The sequence below is a fragment of the Corvus hawaiiensis genome (genome assembly GCF_020740725.1).
Source record: "Corvus hawaiiensis isolate bCorHaw1 chromosome 32 unlocalized genomic scaffold, bCorHaw1.pri.cur SUPER_32a, whole genome shotgun sequence".
Lineage (NCBI taxonomy): Eukaryota > Metazoa > Chordata > Aves > Passeriformes > Corvidae > Corvus > Corvus hawaiiensis.
This window is the reverse complement of record NW_025963249.1, coordinates 49129-66460: the sequence shown is the minus strand read 5'-3', so window position 1 is coordinate 66460 and position 17332 is coordinate 49129. Positions and strand designations below refer to the sequence as shown.

The window sequence follows — 17332 nt, the reverse complement described above, 5'->3', positions numbered from 1 at the left end:
ATGGAGGAAATTCCTCCCAAAAATGGAGAAATTGCCCCAAAAATGGAGAAACTCCTCCCAAAAATGGGGAAATTGCCCCAAAAAAGGAGAAATTGCACCAAAAATGGAGAAATTCCCCCCAAAAATGGAGAAATTCCCCCCAAAAATGGAGAAATTCCTCCCAAAAATGGAGAAATTGCCCAAAAATGGAGAAAACTCCTCCCAAAAATGGGGAAATTCCTCCAAAAATGGAGAAATTGCCCCAAAAATGGAGAAATTCCTCCAAAAATGGAGAAATTGCACCAAAAATGGAGAAATTCCTCCAAAAATGGAGAAATTCCCCCCAAAAATGGAGAAATTCCTCCCAAAAATGGAGAAATTGCCCCAAAAATGGAGAAACTCCTCCAAAAATGGGGAAAGTGCCCCAAAAATGGAGAAATTGCACCAAAAATGGAGAAATTCCTCTCAAAAATGGGGAAATTCCCCCAAAAATGGAGAAATTTCCCCCAAAAATGGAGAAATTCCTCCCAAAAATGGAGAAATTTCTTCCGAAATCACACCAAAAATGGAGAAATTGCCCCCAAAATGGAGATAATGCCCCCAAAAATGGAGAAATTGCCCCAAAAATGGAGAAATTCCACCCAAAAATGAAGATATTTCTTCCAAAATCACCCAAAAAATGGAGAAATTGCCCCCAAAATGGAGAAATTTCCCCAAAAATAGTGATAATGCCCCAAAAATGGAGAAATTCCTCCCAAAAATGAAGAAATTCCCCCCAAAATGAAGAAATTCCTCCAAAAATGGAGAAATTCCCCCAAAAAATTGAGACATTCCCTCCAAAAATTGAGAAATTCCTCCCAAAAATGAAGATATTTCTTCCAAAATCACCCCAAAAATGGAGAAATTACCCCAAAAATGGAGAAATTTCTTCCAAAATCACACCAAAGATGGAGAGATTCCCCCAAAAAAGGAGATTATTTCCCCAAAAATGGAGAAATTGCCCCAAAAAATGGAGAAATTCCCCAAAAATGGAGAAATTCCCCCCAAAAGCGCAGCCCCTCCCCCCACAACCAACCCCAAGTGATTGGAACGGGAACTCCTGCCCGAAGGAGGCGGGAAAGGGGGAAAAGGCGGAAAGGGGCAGAAAAGGCGGGAAAGGGGCAGAAAAGGCGGGAAAGGGGCAGAAAAGGCGGGAAAGGGGGAAAAGGCGGGAAAGGGGGAAAAGGCGGGAAAGGAGGAGGGAAAGGCGGGAAAGGAGGAGGGAAAGGCGGGAAAGGAGGGAAAAGGCGGGAAAGGAGGAGGGAAAGGCGGGAAAGGAGGAGGGAAAGGCAGCAGAAAAGGAGGGAAAAGGCGGGAAAAGGTGGGAAAGGCGGGAAAGGAGGGAAAGGAGGAAAAGGAGGGAAAGGAGGGAAAGGCAGGAAAGGCGACAGAAAGGCGGGAAGGAGGAGGGAAAGGCGGGAAAGGAGGGAAAAGGCGGGAAAGGGGCAGAAAAGGCGGGAAAGGGGGAGGGAAAGGTGGGAAAGGAGGAGGGAAAGGCGGGAAAGGAGGGAAAAGGCGGGAAAGGAGGGAAAAGGCGGGAAAGGGGCAGAAAAGGCGGGAAAGGGGGAGGGAAAGGTGGGAAAGGAGGAGGGAAAGGCAGCAGAAAAGGAGGGAAAAGGCAGAAAAAGGTGGGAAAGGCGGGAAAGGAGGGAAAGGAGGGAAAGGAGGGAAAGGAGGAGGGAAAGGCAGGAAAGGCGACAGAAAAGGCGGGAAAGGAGGCGGGAAAGGCAGCGGAAAAGGCGGCAGAATAGGCGGGAAACATGGCAGAAAAGGCGGGAAAAGAGGCGGAAAAGGCGGGAAAAGAGGCGGAAAAGGCGGGAAAAGAGGCGGCACAAAAGGTGGGAAAGGTGGCGGGAGAAAAGGCGGGAAAGGCGGTGGGAAAGGCGGGAAAGGGGCAGGAAAGGCGGGAAAGGAGGAGAGAAAGGCGGGAAAAGGGGCAGAAAAGGCGGGAAAGGAGGGAAAGGAGGAGGGAAAGGGGCAGAAAAGGCGGGGAAAAGGCAGAAAAAGGCGGGAAAGGCGGGAAAGGCGGGAAAGGAGGGAAAGGAGGGAAAGGCAGGAAAGGCGACAGAAAAGGCGGGAAAGGAGGCGGGAAAGGCAGCGGAAAAGGCGGCAGAACAGGCGGGAAACATGGCAGAAAAGGCGGGAAAAGAGGCGGAAAAGGCGGGAAAAGAGGCGGCACAAAAGGTGGGAAAGGTGGCGGGAGAAAAGGCGGGAAAGGCGGTGGGAAAGGCGGGAAAGGGGCAGGGAAAGGCGGGAAAGGAGGAGAGAAAGGCGGGAAAAGGGGCAGAAAAGGCGGGAAAGGGGCAGAAAAGGGGGGAAAAGGCAGCAGAAAAGGCGGGAAAGGGGCAGGAAAGGCGGGGAAAGGGGCAGAAAAGGCGGGAAAGGCGGCGGAAAAGGCGGGAAAGGGCGGGAAAGGCGGGAAAGGGGCAGAAAAAGGCGGGAAAGGGGCAGAAATAGCGGGAAAGGGGCGGAAAAGGAGGGAAAGGGGCAGAAAAGGCCGGGAAAGGGGCAGAAAAGGCGGGAAAGGGGCAGAAAAGGCAGGAAAGGGGCAGAAAAGGCGGGAAAAGGGGCAGAAAAGGAGGGAAAGGGGCAGAAAAGGCGGGAAAGGGGCAGAAAAAGGCGGGAAAAGGCAGCAGAAAAGGCAGGAAAGGGGCAGAAAAGGCGGGAAAGGTGCAGTAATGGCGGGAAACATGGCAGGAAAGGCGGGAAAAGGGCAGAAAAAGCAGGAAAGGGGCAGAAAAGGCGGGAAAGAGGCGGGAAAGGGGCAGAAAAGGTGGGAAAGGGGCAGAAAAGGCGGGAAAAGGCAGCAGAAAAGGCGGGAAAAGGCAACAGAAAAGGCGGGAAAGGGGCCGAAAAGGCGGGAAAGGGGCAGAAAAAGGCGGGAAAGGGGCAGAAAAGGCGGGGAAAAGGCAGCAGAAAAGGCGGGAAAAGGCAACAGAAAAGGCGGGAAAGGGGCCGAAAAGGCGGGAAAGGGGCAGAAAAAGGCGGGAAAGGGGCAGGAATGGCGGGGAACGGCGGCGGCCGCTCACCGGTTCTGCTCCTCCAGCTTGGCCAGCAGCTCCAGCTCGTCCGGGCTCAGGTTCTCCGAGTCGGACGTGGGGGAGCCGCCGGGGGCCGAGGGCGCGGCCGAGGGGCCCTCGTGGGGAGAGGAGTCGGGGCTGGCGGCCGGAGAGGCCACGGCCGGGCCGGGGCTCACCTGGGCAAGCAAATGCCACATTTCAGGGGAAAATCGGGAATTCCCACCCCAAATCCCACAGTCCCACCCCAAATCCCACATTCCAACCCCAAATCCCACATTCCCACCCCAAATCCCACATTCCAGCCCCAAATCCCACATTCCAGCCCCAAATCCCACATTCCAGACCCCAAATCCCACATTTCTGCCCCAAATCCCACATTCCAGACCCAAATCCCACATTCCAGCCCCAAATCCCACATTCCAGACCCAAATCCCACATTCCAACCCCAAATCCCACATTCCAGACCCGAATCCCACATTCCAGACCCGAATCCCACATTCCAACCCCAAATCCACATTCCCGCCCCAAATCCCACATTCCAGACCCGAATCCCACATTCCAGACCCATATCCCAAATTCCAGACCCAAGTCCCAAAATCCAGACCCAAATCCCACATTCCAGACCCAAATCCCACATTCCAGACCCAAATCCCACATTCCAACCCCAAGTCCCAAAATCCAGACCCAAGTCCCAAAATCCAGACCCAAATCCCACATTCCAGACCCAAATCCCACATTCCAGACCCAAATCCCACATTCCAACCCCAAGTCCCAAAATCCAGACCCAAATCCCACATTCCAGACCCAAATCCCACATTCCAGACCCCAAATCCCAAATTCCAGACCCCAAATCCCACATTCCAGCCCCAAATCCCACATTCCCGACCCAAATCCCACATTCCCACCCCAAATCCCACATTCCAACCCCAAATCCCACATTCCAGACCCCAAATCCCAAATTCCAGCCCCAAATCCCACATTCCCACCCCAAATCCCACATTCCAACCCCAAATCCCACATTTCAACCCCAAATCCCACATTCCAGACCCCAAACCCCACATTTCCACCCCAAATCCCACATTCCAACCCCAAATTCCACATTCCAGCCCCAAATCCCACATTCCAGACCCATATTCCACATTCCAGACCCCAAATCCCACATTCCAGACCCCAAATCCCACATTCCCAACCCAGATCCCACATTCCCCACCCCAAATCCCACAGTCCCACCCCAAATCCCACATTCCAACCCCAAATCCCACATTCCAGACCCGAATCCCACATTCCCGCCCCAAATCCCACATTCCAGCCCCAAATCCCACATTCCCACCCCAAATCCCACATTCCCACCCAAATCCCACATTCCAGCACCAAATCCCACATTCCAGCACCAAATCCCACATTCCCACCCCAAATCCCACATTCCAGACCCCAAATCCCACATTCCAACCTCAAATCCCACATTCCCGACCCAAATCCCACATTCCCCGCCCCAAATCCCACATTCCAGCCCCAAATCCCACATTCCCACCCCAAATCCCACATTCCAGACCCCAAATCCCACATTCAGCCCCAAATCCCACATTCCCACCCCAAATCCCACATTCCACCCCAAATCCCACATTTCAACCCCAAATCCCACATTCCAGACCCCAAACCCCACATTTCCACCCCAAATCCCACATTTCAACCCCAAATCCCACATTCCAGCCCCAAATCCCAAATCCCACATTTCAGCCCCAAATCCCACATTCCAACCAGATCCCACATTCCCACCCCAAATCCCACATTCCAGACCCCAAATCCCACATTCCCACCCCAGATCCCACATTCCCCCGCCCCAAATCCCACATTCCAACCCCAAATCCCACATTCCAGCCCCAAATCCCACATTCCAGACCCCAAATCCCACATTTCAGCCCCAAATCCCACATTCCAGGCCCAAATCCCACAGTCCCACCCCAAATCCCACATTCCAGCCCCAAATCTCACATTCCCACCCCAAATCCCACATTCCAGCCCCAATCCCACATTCCCACCCCAAATCCCCACATTCCAGACCCCAAATCCCACATTCCCACCCCAAATCCCAAATTCCCACCCCAAATCCCACATTCCAGCCCCAAATCCCACATTCCAACCCCAAATCCCACATTCCAGCCCCCAAATCCCACATTCCCGACCCAAATCCCACATTCCCCGACCCAAATCCCACATTCCAGACCCAAATCCCACAGTCCCACCCCAAATCCCACATTCCCACCCCAAATCCCACATTCCAGCCCCAAATCCCACATTCCAACCCCCAAATCCCACATTCCAGCCCCAAATCCCACATTCCAGACCCCAAATCCCCACATTTCATCCCCAAATCCCACAGTCCCACCCCAAATCCCAAATTCCAGACCCCAAATCCCAAATTCCAGACCCCAAATCCCACATTTCAACACCAAATCCCACATTCCAGACCCCAAATCCCACATTCCAACCCCAAATCCACATTCCAACCCAAATCCCACATTTCAACCCAAATCCCACATTTCAGCCCAAATCCCACATTCCCACCCCAAATCCCACATTCCAGACCCCAAATCCCACATTCCAACCCCAAATCCCACATTCCAACCCCCAAATCCCACATTTCAACCCAAATCCCACATTCCAGACCCAAATCCCACATTCCCACCCCAAATCCACATTCCCACCCAAATCCCACATTCCCCGACCCAAATCCCACATTCCAACCCCAAATCCCACATTCCAGCCCCAAATCCCACATTCCCACCCCAAATCCCACATTCCAGCCCCAAATCCCACATTCCCACCCCAAATCCCACATTCCAGCCCCAAATCCCACATTTCAGCCCCAAATCCCACATTCAGCCCAAATCCCCCCCACATCCCCACCCCCCCCCACACCCCCCCCCCCCCCCCCCCCACCGCCCACCCCCCCCCCCCACCCCCCCCCACCACCCCCCCCCAACCCCCACACCAACTCCCAAACCACCCAACCCCACAATTCCACCCAAATCCCACATTCCCGCCCCAAATCCCCCATTCCAACCCCAAATCCCACATTTCAACCCAAATCCCACATTCCCGACCCAAATCCCACATTCCAACCCCAAATCCCACATTCCCAACCCAAATCCCACATTCCAATCCCAAATCCCACATTCCAACCCCAAATCCCACATTCCAGACCCAAATCCCACATTTCTGCCCCAAATCCCACATTCCCGCCCCAAATCCCACATTCCCACCCCAAATCCCACATTCCCACCCCAAATCCCACATTCCAACCCCAAATCCCACATTCCAGCCCCAAATCCCACATTTCTGCCCCAAATCCCACATTCCCACCCCCAAATCCCACATTTCAACCCCAAATCCCACATTCCCACCCCAAATCCCACATTCCAGCCCCAAATCCCACATCCCACCCCAAATCCCACATTCCAGCCCCAAATCCCACATTCCAACCCCAAATCCCACATTCCCAACCCAAATCCCACATTCCAACCCCAAATCCCACATTCCAACCCCAAATCCCACATTCCAGCCCCAAATCCCACATTTCTGCCCCAAATCCCACATTCCAGCCCCAAATCCCACATTCCAGACCCAAATCCCACATTCCCACCCCAAATCCCACATTCCAGCCCCAAATCCCACATTTCAGCCCCAAATCCCACATTCCAACCCCAAATCCCACATTCCCACCCCAAATCCCAAATTCCAGCCCCAAATCCCACATTCCAGCCCCAAATCCCACATTCCCACCCCAAATCCCACATTCTCACCCCAAATCCCACATTCCAGCCCCAAATCCCACATTCCCACCCCAAATCCCACATTCCAGCCCCAAATCCCACATTCCAACCCCAAATCCCACATTCCAACCCCAAATCCCACATTCCCGACCCAAATCTCACATTCCAGCCCCAAATCCCACATTCCAACACCAAATCCCACATTCCAACCCCAAATCCCACATTCCAAACCCCAAATCCCACATTCCCGACCCAAATCCCACATTCCCACCCCAAATCCCACATTCCAGCCCCAAATCCCACATTCCAACACCAAATCCCACATTCCAACACCAAATCCCACATTCCAAACCCCAAATCCCACATCTCGACCCAAATCCCACATTCCCACCCCAAATCCCACATTCCAGCCCCAAATCCCACATTCCAACCCCAAATCCCACATTCCAGCCCCAAATCCCACATTTCTGCCCCAAATCCCACATTCCCACCCCAAATCCCACATTCCAGCCCCAAATCCCACATTCCCGACCCAAATCCCACATTCCCACCCCAAATCCCACATTCCCGACCCAAATCTCACATTCCAGCCCCCAAATCCAACATTCCAACACCAAATCCCACATTCCAGCCCCAAATCCCACATTTCTGCCCCAAATCCCACATTCCAACCCCAAATCCCACATTCCAGCCCCAAATCCCACATTTCTGCCCCAAATCCCACATTCCCACCCCAAATCCCACATTCCAGACCCAAATCCCACATTCCCACCCCAAATCCCACATTCCCACCCCAAATCCCACATTTCTGCCCCAAATCCCACATTCCAGACCCCAAATCCCACATTTCAACCCCAAATCCCACATTCCCAACCCAAATCCCACATTCCCACCCCAAATCCCACATTCCAGACCCAAATCCCACATTCCCACCCCAAATCCCACATTCCCACCCCAAATCCCACATTTCTGCCCCAAATCCCACATTCCAGACCCCAAATCCCACATTTCAACCCCAAATCCCACATTCCCAACCCAAATCCCACATTCCCACCCCAAATCCCACATTCCAGCCCCAAATCCCACATTCCCCACCCCAAATCCCACATTCCAACCCCAAATCCCACATTCCAACCCCAAATCCCACATTCCCACCCCAAATCCCACATTCCAGCCCCAAATCCCACATTCCAACCCCAAATCCCACATTCCAGCCCCAAATCCCACATTTCAACCCAAATCCCACATTCCAGACCCCAAATCCCACATTCCCACCCCAAATCCCACATTCCAGACCCAAATCCCACATTCCAACCCCAAATCCCACATTCCCACCCCAAATCCCACATTCCAGCCCCAAATCCCACATTCCAACCCCAAATCCCACATTCCCACCCCAAATCCCACATTCCAACCCCAAATCCCACATTCCCACCCCAAATCCCACATTTCAGCCCCAAATCCCACATTCCCACCCCAAATCCCACATTCCAGCCCCAAATCCCACATTCCAACCCCAAATCCCACATTCCAGCCCCAAATCCCACATTCCCGACCCAAATCCCACATTCCAGCCCCAAATCCCACATTCCCAGCCCCAAATCCCACATTCCCACCCCAAATCCCACATTCCCGACCCAAATCCCACATTCCAACCCCAAATCCCACATTTCAACCCCAAATCCCACATTCCCACCCCAAATCCCACATTCCCACCCCAAATCCCACATTCCAACCCCAAATCCCACATTTCAGCCCCAAATCCCACATTCCAGACCCCAAATCCCACATTCCCGACCCAAATCCCACATTCTCACCCCAAATCCCACATTCCAGCCCCAAATCCCACATTTCAACCCAAATGTGGGGGTTTGGGGTGGTGGGATTTGGTTGGATTTGGGATTAGAATTTGGATTTGGAGCTGGAATTTGGGATTTGGGGCTGGAATGTGGGATTGTCTGGATGGGTTGCTGGAATGTGGGATTTGGGGTGGAATGTGGGATTTGGGGCTGGAATGTGGGATTTGGGGTGGAATGTGGGATTTGGGGTGGTGAATGTGGATTTGGGGTGAGAATGTGGGATTTGGGGTGGGAATGTGGGATTTGGGGCTGAAATGTGGGATTGGGGTGGATGTGGATTGGGGGGGAATGGTGGGATTTGGGGCTGAAATGTGGGATTTTGGGGTGGAATGTGGGATTTGGGTCTGGAGATGTGGGATTTGGGTTGGAATGTGGGATTTGGGGCTGGAATGTGGGATTTGGGGCTGGAATTTGGGATTTGGGGTGGGAATGTGGGATTTGGGGCTTGGAATGTGGGATTTGGGGCTGGGAATGTGGGATTTGGGTTGGAATGTGGGATTTGGGGTCTGGAATGTGGGATTTGTGGAATTGGGATTTGGTGGAATGGGGATTTGGGGCTTGGAATGTGGGATTTTGGGGCTGGAATGTGGGATTTGGGGTGGGAATGTGGGATTTGGGGCTGGAATGTGGGATTTGGGGTTGGAATGTGGGATTTGGGGTGGGACATGTGGGATTTGGGGCTGGAATGTGGGATTTGGGGTTGGAATGTGGGATTTGGGTCGGGAATGTGGGATTTGGGTCGGGAATGTGGGATTTGGGGCTGGAATGTGGGATTTGGGGTGGGAATGTGGGATTTGGGGTCTGGAATGTGGGATTTGGGGTGGGAATGTGGGATTTGGGGCTGAAATGTGGGATTTGGGATGGGAATGTGGGATTTGGGGTCTGGAATGTGGGATTTGGGGCTGGAATGTGGGATTTGGGGTGGGAATGTGGGATTTGGGGCTGGAATGAGGGATTTGGGGCTGGAATGTGGGATTTGGGTCGGGAATGTGGGATTTGGGTTGAAATGTGGGATTTGGGGCTGGAATGTGGGATTTGGGGTTGAAATGTGGGATTTGGGGCTGGAATGAGGGATTTGGGGCTGGAATGTGGGATTTGGGGTTGGAATGTGGGATTTGGGGCGGGAATGTGGGATTTGGGGCAGAAATGTGGGATTTGGGGCTGGAATGAGGGATTTGGGGCTGGAATGTGGGATTTGAGGTTGGAATGTGGGATTTGGGGTGGGAATGTGGGATTTGGGGTCTGGAATGTGGATTTGGGGCTGGAATGTGGGATTTGGGGCTGGAATGTGGGATTTGGGGTGGGAATGTGGGATTTGGGGCTGGAATGTGGGATTTGGGATGGGAATGTGGGATTTGGGGCTGAAATGTGGGATTTGGGGTCTGGAATGTGGGATTTGGGGTGGGACTGTGGAATTTGGGGTTGGAATGTGGGATTTGGGGTGGGAATGTGGGATTTGGGGCTGGAATGTGGGATTTGGGTTTGGAATGTGGGATTTGGGGCTGAATGTGGGATTTGGGATGGGAATGTGGGATTTGGGGCTGGAATGTGGGATTTGGGTCTGGAATGTGGGATTTGGGGTGGAATGTGGGATTTGGGGCAGGAATGTGGGAGTTGGGGTGGGAATGTGGGATTTGGGGTCTGGAATGTGGGATTTGGGGTGGGAATGTGGGATTTGGGGTCTGGAATGTGGGATTTGGGGTTGGAATGTGGGATTTGGGGTGGGAATGTGGGATTTGGGGCTGGAATGTGGGATTTGGGGTTGGAATGTGGGATTTGGGTCGGAATGTGGGATTTGGGGTGGGAATGTGGGATTTGGGTGGGAATGTGGGATTTGGGTCGGGAATGTGGATTTGGGGTGGGAATGTGGGATTTGGGATGGGAATGTGGGATTTGGGTCTGGAATGTGGGATTTGGGGCTGAAATGTGGGATTTGGGATGGGAATGTGGGATTTGGGTCTGGAATGTGGGATTTGGGGCTGGAATGTGGGATTTGGGATGGGAATGTGGGATTTGGGGTGGGAATGTGGGATTTGGGTCGGGAATGTGGGATTTGGGGTGGGAATGTGGGATTTGGGTCGGGAATGTGGGATTTGGGGCTGGAATGTGGGATTTGGGGTGGGAATGTGGGATTTGGGGCTGGAATGTGGGATTTGGGGTGGGAATGTGGGATTTGGGGCTGGAATGTGGGATTTGGGGTGAGAATGTGGGATTTGGGGTGGGAATGTGGGATTTGGGGTTGGAATGTGGGATTTGGGGCTGGAATGTGGGATTTGGGGCTGGAATGTGGGATTTGGGGTGGGAATGTGGGATTTGGGGTGGGAATGTGGGATTTGGGGTTGGAATGTGGGATTTGGGGTGGGAATGTGGGATTTGGGGTTGAAATTTGGGATTTGGGGTCTGGAATGTGGGATTTGGGGTCTGGAATGTGGGATTTGGGGTTGGAATGTGGGGATTTGGGGTGGGAATGTGGGATTTGGGGTTGAAATGTGGGATTTGGGGTCTGGAATGTGGGATTTGGGGCGGGAATGTGGGATTTGGGGCGGGGAATGTGGGATTTGGGGCTGGAATGTGGGATTTGGGGTCTGGAATGTGGGATTTGGGGCTTGGAATGTGGGATTTGGGGTCTGGAATGTGGGATTTGGGGCTGGAATGTGGGATTTGGGGCGGGAATGTGGGATTTGGGGCTGGAATGTGGGATTAGGGTTGGAATGTGGGATTTGGGGCTGGAATGTGGGATTTGGGGTGGGAATGTGGGATTTGGGGCTGGAATGTGGGATTTGGGGTGGGAATGTGGGATTTGGGGTTGAAATGTGGGATTTGGGGTGGGAATGTGGGATTTGGGTTGGGAATGTGGGATTTGGGGTTGAAATGTGGGATTTGGGGTGGGAATGAGGGATTTGGGGCTGGAATGTGGGATTTGGGGTTGAAATGTGGGATTTGGGGTGGGAATGAGGGATTTGGGGTGAGAATGTGGGATTTGGGGTGGGAATGTGGGATTTGGGGTTGGGAATGTGGGATTTGGGGTTGGAATGTGGATTTGGGGTGGGAATGTGGAATTTGGGGTGGGAATGTGGAATTGGGGTGGGAATGTGGGAGTTGGGGTGGGAATGTGGGATTTGGGGTTGAAATGTGGGATTTGGGGCTGGAATGTGGGATTTGGGGCTGGAATGTGGGATTTGGGGTGGGAATGTGGGATTTGGGGCTGGAATGTGGGATTTGGGGTGGGAATGTGGATTTGGGGTGAGAATGTGGGATTTGGGGTGGGAATGTGGGATTTGGGGCTGAAATGTGGGATTTGGGGGTGGGAATGTGGGATTTGGGGGGGGAATGTGGGATTTGGGGCTGAAATGTGGGATTTGGGGTGGGAATGTGGGATTTGGGGTGGGAATGTGGGATTTGGGGTCTGGAATGTGGGATTTGGGGCTGGAATGTGGGATTTGGGGCTGGAATGTGGGATTTGGGGTGGGAATGTGGGATTTGGGGTTGGGAATGTGGGATTTGGGGTTGAATGTGGGATTTGGGGTTGGAATGTGGGATTTGGGGTGGGAATGTGGAATTTGGGGTGGGAATGTGGGAATTTGGGGTGGGAATGTGGGAGTTGGGGTGGGAATGTGGGAGTTGGGGTGGGAATGTGGGATTTGGGGTTGAAATGTGGGATTTGGGGTGGGAATGTGGGATTTGGGGTGGGAATGAGGGATTTGGGGCTGGAATGTGGGATTTGGGGTTGAAATGTGGGATTTGGGGTGGGAACGAGGGATTTGGGGTGAGAATGTGGGATTTGGGGTGGGAATGTGGGATTTGGGGTGGGGAATGTGGGATTTGGGGTGGGAATGTGGGAGTTGGGGTTTGGAATGTGGGATTTGGGTTGAAATGTGGGATTTAGGGTCTGGAATGTGGGATTTAGGGTTGAAATGTGGGATTTGCCCAATTTTGCCTCAAATTTCAGCTCCGAACCCGGGAGCTTTTAACCAAAATCCCCATTTCTGATCCCTTTTTGGGGGTTTTTTTTGGATGAGAAAAAGCTGTTGGAGAAACCAAAGAATCCTGGAAGAGGAAAGAGCTCGGGGAACAGGGAAAAATCCCATTTTTTCGGCTCATTTTTCCCCAAAAAAAAAAGGGATTTAAGGTTTATCTCGTTAAGGGGATCGAGGAATTTCGCTAACGAGGAGGAAAAGCCCTTAATTACCTTTAATTCAGCCATTAACGAACCTCTGGAATTCCCAATTCCTGCCCGGATTTGCTGCTTGGGATCAACCCAAATTAAGTTTTCCTGGAAAAAGAACAAAAATGAGGATTTCCTTTAAAAAAAAAACGAGATTTTGGGGTGGGAAAAGGGCCCCAATGGGATTTTTTGGGGGAAAAAAATGGAAAAAGCCTCGTTCTGACCCAAAAATGAGGTGGGAAAGTGGAAAAAAAGTAGCGGGGTTGGGATGGGGAATGGAAAAAGAGGAATTCAGGGAATTCGGGGTGGATTTTTGGGGAGAAATCCTCGGTTCTGGGAGCGGAGGGAAGCCTCAATTTGGAAGGAAAAAAGCACAAATTTGGTGGGAAATGGACAAAAATGTGAAGAAAATTGGGAAAAAAAAGGGGTTGGAAATGGGGGGAAAGGACCCAAAATTGGGATGGCTCCGAAATTCCCCAAATTCCAGCGCTTGGCTGGGAAAGAAATCCCGGATTTGGGTGGGAAAAGTGGGAATTTCTCTGCTTGACCTCCGAATTTCCCAATTTTTGGGGGATTTTCCCCCATTTTTGCAGCTTTTCCACGGTGTTTTCTGCCTTTTTTGTCCTTTTTGTTGCTTTTTCCATCCTTTTTTGCCCCATTTTCCCCTTTTTTGCCCCTTTTTCCTCTGTTTAAATCCCTTTTTTCCCATTCTTATCCTTTTTCACCTTTTTGCCCCATTTTTGCCTCTTTTTATTCATTTTTACCCCTTTTCATTCCTTTTTTGCCCATTTTCCCCTTTTTTGCCCCTTTTTCTGTCTATTTAAAGTCCTTTTTTTCTACTCTTATCCTTTTTCACCCTTTTTACCCCATTTTTGTCTCTCTTTACTCCTTTTCTGCCTCTTTTTATTCCTTTTCTGCTTTTTTTTATCCCTTTTCTGCCTCTTTTTATTCCTTTTTTGCCTCTTTTCCACCCTTTTTTGCCCATTTTCCCACCTTTTTACCCCTATTTCTGTTTAAATCCCTTTTTTCCCATTCTTATCCTTTTTCACCCTTTTTACCCCCATTTTTGCCTCTTTTTACTCCTTTTCTGCCTCTTTTTATTCCTTTTCTGCCCCTTTTCATTCCTTTTTGGCCCATTTTTCCCTTTTTTTACCCCTTTTTCTCTGTCTAAATCCCTTTTTTTCCCATTCTTATCCTTTTTCCACCCTTTTCACCCCATTTTTGCCTTTTTTAAATTTCTTTTCTCCCCCTTTTCATTCCTTTTTTGCCCATTTTCCCCTTTTTTTGGCCCCTTTTTCTGTTTAAATCCCTTTTTTTCCCATTCTTATCCTTTTTCCACCCTTTTTGCCCCATTTTTGCCCCTTTTCATTCCTTTCCTGCCCCTTTTCATTCTTTTATTGCCCATTTTCCCCTTTTTTCGCCCCCTTTTTCTGTTTGTTTAAAAACCCTTTTTTCTCATTCTTATCCTTTTTTCCACCCTTTTTGCCCCATTTTTGCCTTTTTTATCCCTTTTCTGCCCCTTTTTATTCCTTTTCTGCCTCTTTTCCACCCTTTTTTGCCCATTTTCCCACCTTTTTGCCCCTTTTTCTGTTTAATTCCCTTTTTTTCCATTCTTATCCGTTTTCCACCCTTTTCGCCCCATTTTTGCCACTTTTTATTCCTTTTCTGCCCCTTTTTCATTCCTTTTTTGCCCATTTTCCCCTTTTTTTGGCCCCTTTTTCTGTTTAAATCCCTTTTTTTCCATTGTTACCCTTTTCCACCCTTTATAACCCATTTTTGTCTCTTTTTATCCCTTTTCTGCCCCTTTTCATTCCGTTTTTTGCCCCATTTTGCCCTCTTTTTTGCAACTTTTTTTCTGTTTAAATTCTTTTTTTCCCTTCTTATCCTTTTTCACCTTTCTTGCCCCATTTTTGCCACTTTTTACCCCATTTTTGTCACTTTTTCTTCCTTTTCTGCCCCTTTTCATCCTTTTTGGCCCATTTTTCCCTTTTTTTGCCCCTTTTTCCTCTGTTTAATCCCTTTTTTTCCCATTCTTATCCTTTTTCACCCTTTTTGCCCCATTTTTGCTTTTTTTTATTCATTTTGCCACTTTTCATTCCTTTTCTCCCCCTTTTCATTCTTTTTTGGCCCATTTTTCCCTTTTTTGGCCCCTTTTTCTGTTTAAATCCCTTTTTCCATTCTTACCCTTTTTTCACCCTTTTTGCCCCATTTTTGCCTTTTTTTATCCCTTTTCTGCCCCTTTTTATTCCTTTTCTGCCTCTTTTCCACCCTTTTTTTGCCCATTTTCCCACGTTTTTTGCCCCTTTTTCTGTTTAAATCCCTTTTTTCCCATTCTGATGCTTTTTTCACCCTTTTTGCCCCATGTTTGCCACTTTTTACCCCATTTTTGCCCCTTTTTATTCTTTTTCTGCCACTTTTTAATTCCTTTTTTGCCCAGTTTTCCCTTTTTTTGCTCCTTTTTCCTCTGTTTAAATATCTTTTTCCCATTCTTATCCCTTTTCCACCCTTTTTGCCCCATTTTTGCCTTTTTAAATTCCTTTTCTGCCTCTTTTCCACCCTTTTTTGCCCATTTTCCCACCTTTTTGCCCTTTTTTCTGTTTGTTTAATTCTCTTTTTTCCATTCTTATCCTTTTTCACCCTTTTCACCCCATTTTTTGCCACTTTTTCTTCCTTTTCTGCCCCTTTTCATTCTTTTTTGGCCCATTTTTCCCCTTTTTTACCCCTTTTTCTCTGTTTCAATCCTTTTTTCCATTCTGATCCTTTTTCCACCCTTTTTGCCCCATTTGTGTCACTTTTAACCCCATTTTTGCCTCTTTTTATTCATTTTCTGCCCTTTTTTAGTCATTTTCTGCCTCTTTTTCTTCCTTTTTTGCCCCTTTTTACTCCTTTTCCACCCCTTTCTACGAATTTGCTGCTCTTTTTTACACCTTTCCCTCCCTTCTTCACCTTTTTCTCTCCCTTTTTAGCCTAAAAAACCGGTTTTTACCCCATTTTCGACCTTTTCTTTCCCCATTTCTGCCTTTCCCACCTTTTTTTCCCTTTTTTGTCCCTATTTCAAGGGGGTTTTTTGCACTTTCCTGCCATTTCCCACCTTTTCTCCCCCTTTTTTCTGCCTTTTTCACCCCATTTTTGCCCCATCTCACAGGTTTTTCCCCCATTTTTCCCCCCTCCCCTCAAAGTTCCTCAAAACAAGGATTCACCCCCAATTCCAGCAGCGATTTTTGCACTTTCCACAGAGCACAAACCAACCAAAACTCCACCAATTTGCCCAAAACCCCAACTAAAGAACGGAAAAAGAGGCAGAAAAAGCCAAAAACCACAAATTCAACCCCAAATATTCCAACAGGACCCCCAGCTGCCAAAAAAAGCAGGAAAATGGATCAAAATGGCTCAAATCCCAGATTTTCCTGACACTGAGGCAAAACAGGTGGGAATTTTCAATCCCCCCGAGTCAAAAGCGACCCAAAAATGGGGAAAAAACCTCCAATTTCGCCCCAAAACGCAACAAGAAAACCTCCCCTCCCCTCCCCCTACCTGAATTCCCAAACGTGGGATTTTTTTGGGGGAAAACTCCCCCAAAACCACCAGCGGGGAGGGGAATTTGGTGCTTTTCCCAGCATGAAATCGAGGGCAAAAAAGCTCCAAATTGGGATTTTCCGCCAAAAATCGCGGCTTCCCGCTCCCAGCCAGGCTGAGGCGGCCGGAAAAGCAGCAGGAAAAGGGGAAAAAAATCCCAGTGGAAGGAAGAATTTGGGGGAAAAAGTGGGAATTGAGGAGGGGTTGATGGACAGCTCCCGGCAGAGCCAAAATCCCGGGATTTGGAGCCCAAAGGAGAGGCCGGGCTGGCACAAAGGCAGAGGGGGAAGCCCCAAATCCTTCCCCAAAACTGGGGGGTCAAGGAGGGGAAATTCCCCCTCCCCTCAATCAAAATTTGGGGATGGACTTTTTGGGGGGGGGGGGGGGGGGGGGGGTGTCCAGTGCTCCTCCCCCCCCCCCAACTTTGTTTTTAACCAAAATCTCGGGATTTGAAGGGAAAACAAACCCAGAGAACCCCAAAATGGGGGAGGAGAAGGAGACCCTCCCCCCCCCAAAAAAACAGCTTTTCCAAGGGGGGGGGGGGGGAAACCCCAAAAAACCCCAAATCGCCCCAAAATTGGGGATCCCGTTCATGGCCTCAGCCTGGGGGGGTCATCGCAATCCCCCCCCCCCCCCCCCAAAAAAGGGGGACACAGAAGGACCCCAAATTCCCCCAGAGGGGGGTGACCCCCCCCTCCCTCCCCCCCTTAAAGTCCCCCCTCAGAGCCTGGGGGGGTTGGAGGCCAAAAACTCCACAAAGGGGGGGGGGCACCCCAAAAAAAACCCAAAAAGGGGGGGGCACCCCAAAAAAACCTCAAAAAAGGAGGGGCACCCCAAAAAAAAAACTCAAAAAGGGGGGGGGGGGGTCAACCCCCAAAAAAAAACCTCAAAAAGGGGGGGGGTCAACCCAAAAAAAAACCC

The 17332-nt window shown here is 50.3% G+C and overlaps 2 protein-coding genes across 2 annotated transcripts in view; one reads left to right on the top strand and one right to left on the bottom strand.

The window, feature by feature from the left end:
- The window catches only part of EVI5L (ecotropic viral integration site 5 like), an 85537-nt gene extending 72568 nt beyond the window's left edge, over nt 1-12969 (bottom strand). Inside the window, exons 1-2 of the mRNA XM_048293090.1 lie at nt 12860-12969; nt 3048-3214 (exon numbers count right to left, since the gene is read on the bottom strand). Of these exons, the coding sequence (XP_048149047.1) occupies nt 3048-3214; nt 12860-12874 (182 nt within the window). The 5' untranslated portion in view covers nt 12875-12969. The remainder of the gene's footprint in view (nt 1-3047; nt 3215-12859) is intronic.
- A 326-nt stretch (nt 12970-13295) lies between these two features.
- LOC125320686 (asialoglycoprotein receptor 2-like) overlaps nt 13296-17332 on the top strand; it is a 14814-nt gene continuing 10777 nt past the window's right edge. Inside the window, exon 1 of the mRNA XM_048293091.1 lies at nt 13296-13353. Coding sequence (XP_048149048.1) covers nt 13296-13353 — 58 coding nt within the window. The remainder of the gene's footprint in view (nt 13354-17332) is intronic.